This window comes from Heloderma suspectum, chromosome 5 (assembly GCF_057233095.1).
Source record: "Heloderma suspectum isolate Gila_16-S chromosome 5, 16-S_ref, whole genome shotgun sequence".
Taxonomy (NCBI): domain Eukaryota; kingdom Metazoa; phylum Chordata; class Lepidosauria; order Squamata; family Helodermatidae; genus Heloderma; species Heloderma suspectum.
The window spans coordinates 69,779,430-69,790,417 of NC_139462.1; the positions used below are offsets into that span (position 1 = coordinate 69,779,430).

The following is a 10,988-nucleotide window of genomic DNA, read 5'->3' on the forward strand; positions in this document are numbered from 1 at the left end:
TCTACTAGGGAGCAAGTCCCATGGAGTTCACTGGGACTTGCTCCCAGGTAACTGGGTATAGGATTTCAGCTAAACTGTTTAGCAGCAGAATCTTCCTGTATTCCTAAATGCTAGAAAACACAAATGTTGGTTACTTTTTTACTACAATCCATTGTGGATGTTCTGGCACTGACAAATTTAACTAGTTCCTCTACTATGATCAACAATCATTCGAAATAAGCTTGAAAAGATACTCAACATCTTACTGACACCTTGTGGCCATAGAGAAAATCAATTTCCAGCTATCGAGGCCTGATTTATATGTGATTGCCACAGGTAAAGCACATGCCTCCATAAACATTCCATGCTCACCCAGTCATGTTTGAATGCTCTTACTACATGCATTAGCTGATCTATGTGGAGCATTAACTTGCCAGTGATCAAATGGTCCAGGAACATGCACCCCAACGTGCTTACACTAGTTGTGAATAGGCCAGAGCACACAAGATCATTTCAACATAAGAGCACATGTAAAACATGTTACAGGTAAGCACTTGATACATGATGTAGGCCACAGGTAAAGCAGGATAAGGGAGGGTCTTACTGTGTACTACAAACACTGGGATAAGGGGGACAAAGTTTAAAGAATAAAGGAGAAACCCATGTGATCACTTTAAAATTGGTAAAGCCTCCATGAATAGTTTCCATGAAACTTCAGACCCTCAATATGCATCCAGACAATAAGTGCTGGAAAGCAAGAAACTTGCTAGGTACATCTTCTTAAATAAGCATTTTTTTTTTTTAAATAGTCTACTTCAGTTCATATCAGTTTTTCCAGAGGAAATATTTACCTTAGCACAGTTCTCAATTGCATCTTGCCACTCTGACAGTTTCAGTTTGCATGCAGCAATGTTAAGATAACATGTCAATGCTGCAGCATTCAACTTCACTGAATCTGCCTCTTCTGCCACAGCTTTAGAAGCTTCAATGTACCTGTACAAAATAAGATGACTGAATCTGTGTTATACTATTACATGTCCTAACTTGCAACATTAAACCAATAGCTGGCCAACAAAAGCAGGGCGGTAAGTATTATTCCTAGATGTTAAACAACATGGGTTGAATCCTTACTAAATTAGTCCAATTGATTTCAGTGGGACCTAAGTGCACCTAATTTAATTTGGATCCAACCCTCTCCCTTTAGCACTTTTTTTTTAAACTAAGGTCTTCCCACAGTACAAAAATGAAATTAGAAATGCTTGTGTTGGAAACTAGAAAATGGCTTGTTAATGTGTCTCTTCACAATCACACATCACTAATGAGTGTGTGAACAACCAAATTTTGAACAACCAAATTTGTTGTTACCTTAAGGACTTGCTGTATTTTTTGACTGCCATTCCCCAGTTCTGGGATTTGAAGAAAGTGTTGCCTATATTTTTTACATCTTCGGCTATAGACACAATCTTGTCAATCTACCAAAAATAATAAGGAAACCCTGTAAGATATCAGTTGGTACTTGAAAAGACTGTTTCGAAGACCTGCAAAAACGTTTTAATCAGCCAGCCTGACAATAGTTTCCCACACTGCTGCGTAGAATCTCACATTGTGGCAAGGTTTACCCTAAGTGTGTAGTCACATAACTCAGAAGAACATTTAATCGGCTACATTTCTTTCCAGTTAGAATATTAAAAGTATATATTCTGCCTGATGAAGAGCTTGGCTTAAAACTTATACGGCATTTAAGTTCTGAATAAATTGGGAGGACCAGTAGCATTTGTTCTGGGATAATCTTTCCTGATTCAGAGTGAGCTGTCTAGTGTTTTGTATTGCTTTGTCACACAACCAGTTCACAGTGCCTGCTTAGTAGGCATGCTTTACATGCAGTGGGCCCCTGCTCAAATTAATCCTCTCACAAATATTCAAATGGTTGTGTATAAGCCAGTGCCTAGAACTGCACATTTTATCAGGCTTTCCTACAGTGTATAGTTTGTGTAGGCAGGGTGTACTCAACAGCAGGTTAATGAAAACGCTCAACACACAAGGTATATTAAGCACAGCGTACATACTAGGCCACATTTTGGCCCATGTTAGGTATAAGCCTAGCCATGCTGTGTATTGCAGTGACATGTAGTGGGTTAAGATAAGTCTGGTTGGAAAAACTCATCATTTCACAACCTGGGAAAGGCAGAGCTGAGAACATAAGTATTTACATTGCGTTGCTAGATCGGATAACAGGTCCATCTTCTCCAGTACTCTCTTCAGAAGTGACCAGCTAGGATGCTGTGGGAGCTCACAAGTAGAGCATGAGCGTTGTTTGTTGTTGATTTGTGTCCCTCCTATCTGGAAATGCTGCCATGGCCCATAGACATTCTATGCTTACTTATCATGGCTAATACCAATTCATGCACCTATTCTCAATGACAGATTTTACCCTACCTAAGCTAGTGGCCACAACTACATCGTGAAGGAGTCAGTTCCATAATTATATGCTGTGTGAAGAACTTCTTGTTTATCCTGAGCCTTCTGGTACAATACAGCAGTGATAAGACTGGTTCATCTTCTGTCTGACATTCTTACAACTCCCACTGCATCACTGATAATATTTCCAAATTGGTAGAGATGCAAACTATGTTGAAAAGTTCAGTTTTAAGAAAAGATTTTTAATGTTAACGTAAGGGAATGAACTGTGATACTTACTTCCTTTAAATCCACGTTGGAATCTTCAGGAAAGTCTGCATGAGTATCTCCAGAACCATCCATGGGAGAGATTCCCCAGTCATCTCCTTCTAGCTCTCCACATTCTGCAATAATGCACAACTGTAAAAAGAATAAAAGTGTATGATATGCAGTGTTGTCTATCAAAGAGATTGTTTACTTTTAATTTTCAGAAACCATGCAAATTTTCCTTTTCCTATTAATTTAAAAACCGTTATCTTAGCAGCTTTCCATTTACTGTCACAGAATTTGCTTGAAATGCCAGTTGAATCATGCAAGTTCCTAGGTAAGTTACTGGAAGACGATACACATCATATGTACCCATCGCAAGGTCAGAGGCTTTATATGAGTAAAGCCCTGGCCCAAATTACCAAACTTTTGTCTGCACACATTTGCTTTCTTATAGCTAGCTAAACCAATAGAGCTTCTTTTTGCAGTGCAACTAGTACTTTGCAACACTTCCAGAAGAAAAGTTATTTGTACAGTGCAAGGATGTATGTACTGAGAAACGGTCCTTCTGATGGTATCCTAGCTTACCTTAGCAGGTTCTTCCCCTTTCACTTCCACATTCTCTAGTAGGTTTGTGACACCCATGCCTTTGATCACCTGGCCAAAGACCACATGTTTCCCATCAAGATGAGGAGTTGGCACAGTTGTGATAAAGAACTGGGAACCATTGGTATTGCATCCTGCATTTGCCATACTGAGCAAGCCTGGCTGATCATGCTGTATAAGAAGACACCAGTGTTATTCTCATTAGAGTAATTCATCCCTAGGAGTTAAAATCATAGACAACTTACTAAGAAATACAAATTAGCCTGTGAGATAGCTTATACTATAAGCCTCACAGGCAGGCTCATATCCATCCAAAGGACCTTTTCTAAGCAGGGGGTACAAAACATCATGCTCAATGAACTTGGTAATAAAATTAAATCTGTAATCATGAGGCATTTAAGATGTGAAGAGCTAAAGTAAAAACACAGAGTACAACATTAGTATTTAACCACTTTTAGGGTGCAATCCTATGCATGTTGAGCCAGAGAAAAGGCCTGCAACTCCCACCATTCCCCAGCCAGCCATGTTGGCTGGGGAATGCTGGCAGTTATAGGCCTTTTCTCTGTAAACATGCATAGGACTGTGCTCTTAAATAAGAACTCAAGCTAGAATTAAATTCATGGTAAGAAGTGGATTGAAACATTCCTCTTGCTTAGTTAAAATAGCTGAAACATAACAAATATCTATATAATGATAATCAAAAGTTGCCCTTTTCTTATACTGATATTTATTTTAAAGGTAATGCTAATCTGTTATGGTGAAAATAAAAATCATTCCCAATTACAGTAAGTTACATTTTTAATTATTAAACCCATTACCTTGTAATGAAAGTTTTCATCTTCAAATTTTTCTCCATATATACTTTCTCCACCTGTTCCATTTTGATGGGAGAAGTCTCCACCCTGGATCATAAATTTCTTGATAACTACAAATAGAACACATGAAATGAAAGATGGCATTAGGCTGGACAACACCCCAGAGTGTCACCCAATCCCACTTTATGTAACAAAGGGAATTATAACTCCTTTGTGAACAAAAAGCTTCATGAAGACTATTTTTTCCCTACAAATAGTCAGCACATACTCATCCAAATTATTCAAGTACAGATTCTAAAAAATTCCCGATTTTTCTATTGGGAATTATTACTGCTAATAAAGGCACAGACCTTTGGGATTCTCACAGGGCTTAACAGTGCCATTTCTCTCTTTAGGCATGCGGAAATAGCTCACCAGAGCACCAAGTAGAGAGCTAGATGGGAACATAAGAGGTGTGTGCTTGTGCTGAGATGGGGAGGGGAGAAAAAGGGTTCTGAGCCCATTAGGACAGAATACAATAATGAAGAAAGAGATGAACTCAAAGTTAGTTTTGCCCACCAAAACTAGAATATTCTTCCAATCCAACTAAAAAATACTTTTGCCAATCCATTATTTAAAAAAAATAATGCAAGAAATAGTCTTTGGTAAATATTCTAAATTTAAATAGTAAGTTACACAAATAAAGCTATATTTTACACAGTTGCATTCACATAAAGACATAACAGACTTTAAGTAAGCAAGCAAGCATGCTGGCCAAAATATCTAAAAAAAATTTCTGCAGTTCTACAGTAGACGTTCTCACTGATTTTAAAGGATTAAAACCAGAGCTCAAGTCTTTAATTTTAAATGTACTTCACTTTAAAATAAATTTTCACCCATTCTAATTCTTTCTGAGTCAGAGCCTAACACTCTGAAGCCATCGTTTCTTGAGTTGTTATTCTTTGTTTTTCATCTGCTGTTTTGGATTATTTATGTATCTGCTGATGTTTTGAATGATTTGTTTTTATGATTGTTTATGTTTTACTGTTTTTAATTGTGTAAGCCACTTTGTGTGTCCATAGACAGAAAAGCAGAGTAAAAATAATAAATCAAGCCTCAGAATACTGACAAAGTCACAGAAGATGAAAGAGATTAAGGGTGCAATTCTATTGCGATGATCGTACGCCTCTGAATTCAGAGGCATACAGTCATCCTATGCTGGGTGGGAGGAGAGCTGGAGCCAATCTTAGCCTCCCTGCCCTCCCACCCTGCATTTTCACTAGACAGGCTTTTTTCAGTCTCGGAGAGGGAGGCAAGGAGGCCAGAGAGATCTCAGCATAGTTTGTATCCTGGCCTCTCCAGTCTCCTACCCTCCCTATCCAATGAAACATCCCATTTTTTCCCTCTCCAAGATCATGTTTCCTGACCTCAGGGAGGTCAAGGAGGGGGTCGGAGGGGAGGGGGTCGGAGCTCTGATTCCCAGCTCTGAGGTTGGAGCGCTATCTCTGACCTTGGAATCCGAACTATCCTATGGCCCCTCAGACGCTGTCTAGGGGACATAGGATCGTTCCCTCCAGCTGCAATCTGAGCACAATTACCTGGGACTAAGTCCCATTGAACTCAATGAGGTTGTTTCTGAGAAGACAAGGTGCAATTCTTAGCACACTTTCCTGGGACTAAGCACCATAGGATACAGCTCAGGATTTTAAATCTCCCTTTAGACATTTAATGATGCTGTTTAGGCTGTCTGTTCTTCTTGTTATTATTTCATACTTATTTTGTTGCATTTATACATTATAGTCAACCCCAGAAGTTTTGCTTTAAAAGAAATTAAACATTTTAAAATATATTTCTTTTAAGTAATCAAAGCAAGTGTAATATTTACTTCTACTATTAAGTGTTCCAGGGTGCCAAGCAAACAAAGACAACACAAACTTACTTCTGTGGAAGGGGCATCCTTTATAATGAAGAGGCTTTCCAGTTGTGGGTCCTATACCTTTTTCTCCAGTACACAATGCACGAAAGTTTTCAGCAGTTTTAGGAACAATATCTGCAAACAATTCTATTATGATTCGGCCAGCTGGAATTAGAGAGATCAATAGCTGTAGTTATTTCATATTTATATCCTGCTATTTGTCCAAGGAACCATATGATGAAATCACCCATTACATTCTCACAAAAACCAGACAACTTCATAGCTATAAGGAGATTTGAATTCAGGTTTCTCCCCTACCAATCAAAAACTCTAGATACTATGCCAAACTGAACTACAGTTTTTCAGTCTGAACCTAGGTAAAGCTGAGATCCTAACTCTGGAGAGACCTGTATACTCATGTATCTAAAAATGCACCCATACACCTGATTCGAATGCCACCAGATGTAATAACATGATTGAGGTTTATCGCTGATAACCTCAACTGCTACATGTTGATGATATAGCTAGTTTGTACACATCCTACTGAAAAAATCATAACCAGTGCAAAGTGATATGTTATCTATATCCTTATGTTTAGAATTTTGCTTTAAGGAGTACATGGAGGATTATATAACCAAAATTTCCAGTGATTTCCACTGCCAAGTGTCATTCTGATCTGAACAGGAACACTGATTATTGATGGCTGTCATTTATATGGGGGCCATTCTTTTTTCCAACTGTTAATATATGTCATGTCATGAATTAATTCACTTCTACATCTACTACATATTGCACTTTAGGGAAGTCCGATTTCAAAGTACATAACATACTTGGAAATCTCTTCCTTTACATAGAAACGTGTTGTTGACCAAAATCAGAAAACTGAGTTTTCAGAAGATAGGCAAAGTTGGCCTTCAGATTGTTAATATTATGTATTCTAGCTGTATTCTGTGGTTTGTCATTTACAAGAGCAGGGAGCGATCAACAGATTTAGTAATAATAATTATTATAATTATCATCTCATCATCAACTGCCAATATCGATTTCCTCAAGAACGAGAATTTGGCCACATGTATTGGGCTAAAAAAAAATGAATCAGTGATATGACAAAAGAAGGATTTAAAAACAAACAACCAATAGTTACGTAGTACTGTAGGTAGGTAGAACGAATCTAGTTTTAGCACTTTCCCCTCACACTCCGACTGCAGCACGTTGCTTTCGGTCCAAGGCTTGAAGACTGGTTTACAGTCAACAAAAAAGTGATCAGGCTTTTCCTATACCTCACCGCTCCATGCTACCTACACATGAAGGAGCCGCACGTTTGAGGTGATTTGAAAGGTTTTTCAAAATCATGGCGAATTGCTTTCCCCTAGTTTTGTAAGTGCAGTGAGTCGCCTTTTTGTCCTGCCTTTTTAAGATGGAGGAAGCTTTCCAGTCGCCAGTCGCAGCCCTAAGTGGTTTTACCGTTTTGACGCGGCCGCGTGTTACAAAGGCTCTCCGGATCGAGCTTCCTGCGGCGCCGGGGAGAGTTCTCCAGCGCTCGCAGCCATGACCACGGGGAAGCCTACCCGGGGCGGGGGAGAGCATGCGAAGAGCCAGCCGCTGCTTCCTCCCACCCCCCGCCTCGTTTTCTGGGCCACGGCAGAGGCTGTGCTGCAGAACATCGGACAGCAGCACACGGCCCTTCCGGCCTCCCAGCTTCGCGCCCAGCCCGCCTGCCGGGCGGCCGCCGAGGAGGCCTCCGCCAGGCCAGCCGCTCTGCGGGGCCGCGGAAAGGCGCCACAGTCGGCGGGGCCGCGGCGCCCACCCAGCCCAGAGGCCCCTCCCGCGCCCAGTCCCCTGTCGCCGCCGCGCCCAGACGCCCGCGCCCCCTCCCCGCCGCCGCTCCCGCCACCCGCACCTCGTTCGCCCCCAACGTCCACGTCGAGAAAGACGCGGGGGTTGCTTGGGTTGGAGGGCCTGGAGAGCGGAGACGCGTGAGCCATGCTGCCGGCCGGCCGAGGCGCCGCGCAACGCTCTCCACGCGGCTTTCCTGCGTCTGCAGGCCGGCCTTCCGCTGCGGGGCTCGGTCCGGCCGGCTCCGCCTTCCTGCCTCAGGGGAGGCGGGCCGCGCCACGACCCTCCCCCTCTCCCCCCGCCCGGCCGCAGCTGGAAGGCGCGTTTCGGGGCTGCTGCTTCTTGCTGGCCGTGTGGCGTCCTGGCAGGCCGAGCCTATGATTGTTTACTCGGGAGTAATCCCGCTGCCTCCAGTGGGACTGGCTGACTCCCAAACGGGCATGCGTAGAAGTTGCAGCCGCAGTTGCCCGAGGTTTCTGCACGGTCGGTGCAGAGCGGCCTTGTTTTCGAAGCTGGCCTCGCCCCACCTCTGTACCTCACCCACCCTGAAAGCGCTGGCCTCTGAGCCGTTGCAGGGCACCTCCTTTTCTGAGACGACGTGTGGTCGAAAGGCAAGATGACTTTACAGTAGCAAGCGTTTAAGGATGAAGTATAGTGGTTAAGACGCTGAACTGCAGACTGGAAGGTCGGCAGGACACAGCAGTTCGAGACCCGAGTGCCGCGTGACGGGGTGAGCTCCCGTCTTCAGTCCCAGCTCCTGCCAACCTAGCAGTTCGAAAGCAAGACATTGCAAGTAGATAAATAGGTACCGCCTCGGCGGGAAAGGTAACAGCATTCAGTGCACCTTGGTGTTCAGTCATGCCGGCCACATGACCACGGAAGCGTCTTCAGACAGTGCTGGCTCTTCGGCTTAGAAACGGGGATGAGCACCGCACCCTAGAGTCGGACACAACTGGTTGGGGACACCTTTACCTTTATAGGCTGGTGTATGGGGCAGGGGTGGAGGCTGGATTGTGTAAAAAAAATTAGTTTACAAAATATATCCTACAGTCTGTGCAGTCTACACAGAAGCCCCACTGAGTTCAGTGGGACTTGTTCTCACATAAGTGGGTATAGGACTGCAACCTTATTCATATACACTCATAGTATAACATATTTATTTGAAATGTAAACTCCTTAGTCAAAGGCTTCCACATGCAAGTAACTTGAAGGTGCACCGCTATGCATGTTTGGACCGAAAAAAATGGCTTACAACTCCCAGCCAGCCATGGAGGCAGATGCTGTGAATTGTAGGATTTTTTTTTTCTTTTAAAGCATTCATAGGATTGCACCTTTACATTACAGTGCAATCCTATGCATGTCTACTGGGAAGTAAGTCCCTTGGACTTCAGTGGAACTTATTCCCAGCTGTGTGTGTGTGTAGATTTGCTTTGACTCATAACCTGAAGATAAACAGTATCAGAAGCAAGCTCTGGTTAGAGTAGCCAGCTTAGCTCTTGCAGACTTTCTTAATCTGGGAAAAAATAGTGTGTGTCTTGAAAAAAACATAAATATTTGGTAACAGTGACACTTTGAGCCTACTCTCCATGCAAATATTTACTTCCAGTATTTCTATACTGTCTTTCAGGGCAAAGCCCTCCCCAAGGTGGCTCATATTACATAATTAAAAACATAACACACTAAAAGCATATCATTACAGTTATACAAAGCTAAAAACAGTCTAAAACCCTATACAGTCCAGCACAACAGATCAAACACAACAAATTCAAATAACTTAAGCATCAAGCAGCTACAGTTTAAAACAAAAAATACCCAGCCTAACATCCCAGCTACAAGCAGTGGGGGGGAAAAACAGTTTTCAAGACCTGTTTAAAAGCCAGTAATAACTAGGACTGTGCTTCAGTCCAAAGCCTGAATAATGAGGCAAAGCAGGCTGATTTGGAGGTGCCTTGGCTTGATGTGAGACAGATCAGACCAGCACCAAGGTGCCCCGAGACAAAGCAGCTCCTATACGAGGCACCTTGGTGATTTGGAGCTCTTATTTGTTCTGAGCAGCCCAGAGAGCCTGGTGCCAAATGTATCAACTTGCCAGAGATCAGGGAGTGAGGGAGAGGAGGATGGAATGAGCCTGGGCAAATGGCAACTCTGGTTGCCAAATTAGGGCTGAATGTAACCCAGCAGTCTCCAATCAGTGATAGTGGAGAAGGAGGGGAGGGAATACTGGAGTGGAGATCAGCCTGCTTGCTGTCCTTTCATTGTGTGAGAGAGCGCACACTGGTTAGGTGGTGGTTTTGTTGTTAGAGAGAGACTCTGTGTATGCAATTTGTGTGTCTTTTGCTATTTCCAGTCCGAATTTAATTATTCTCGTTCTTTTGTAGGTTCTTTATTTAAACAACCAACCACTTAGTGCTGAGTTTGTTTCCTCCCTGTTCTTTGTTTCACCCAACCCCACCCTTCTGTAATAGGTTGTTACCTTTCATTCTTCTTCTTCTCATTTTAAAAACATTTAAAAAAAGAAAATTTAGTTGGTTAGCTCCCCTCTCCCCCCTTTCAGTCTGTACAGCTGCATTTGCTCATTGCTAGAGAGATTGTTCTGGTAGTGTTAAGGGCTCTGTCTGAAGTTATTTGGCTAGAGCGTGTGTGCGTGTTTGTCTCAATTGAACTATTCTGTTTCTTTAAAAATCAAACATTTAGTACTTTGAGTTTCCTCCCTGAATCTCTCCCCCCACCCCACCCTTCTGTAATAGATTTTACCTTTCATTCTTGGTTGTTCATTTTAAAAACCAAAAAATTTCACTTTAGTTGCTTAGCTCCCCTCCCCCACCTTTTCAATTCTCTCTCAACCATTAGTTTTCCCTTTGATTCTGTCTAGATTCTTGTTCTTGCCTCCCCCCCTTCTCAAGTCCTGTATTCCTTTCCTTCCTATTTTTGATCTTTTTCCCCTAAAAAAAAAAAAATCCTTTTCTCTTCCGTTAAGATTGTCGTTAGTGTCCCGCACACCCTTTGCTTGTAGTTTAGTGTTTGCTTTTCTTTGGGTCTTGTGTGTGTGTGCGCACGCTTGTGCTGTGTGGACAAGCAAACAGTGTGTGTTAAAGCACTACACATTCCACATTTCCAAAAACAGTGGGCAAAGCACTACTCACATCAATAGCTATTATTTAAATCATATAATACAACGCTGTATGGCAAAGCAA

At 42.4% G+C, this 10,988-nt stretch overlaps 1 protein-coding gene across 1 annotated transcript in view; it reads right to left on the reverse strand.

Moving 5' to 3' along the window:
- Positions 1-7,998, reverse strand: part of PPID (peptidylprolyl isomerase D) — a 13,269-nt gene extending 5,271 nt beyond the window's left edge. The window contains exons 1-7 of the mRNA XM_084856364.1: positions 7,859-7,998; positions 5,983-6,123; positions 4,068-4,174; positions 3,232-3,420; positions 2,677-2,796; positions 1,345-1,451; positions 831-972 (exon numbers count right to left, since the gene is read on the reverse strand). Of these exons, the coding sequence (XP_084712490.1) occupies positions 831-972; positions 1,345-1,451; positions 2,677-2,796; positions 3,232-3,420; positions 4,068-4,174; positions 5,983-6,123; positions 7,859-7,943 (891 nt within the window). The 5' untranslated portion in view covers positions 7,944-7,998. The remainder of the gene's footprint in view (positions 1-830; positions 973-1,344; positions 1,452-2,676; positions 2,797-3,231; positions 3,421-4,067; positions 4,175-5,982; positions 6,124-7,858) is intronic.
- Positions 7,999-10,988: the final 2,990 nt, after the last annotated feature.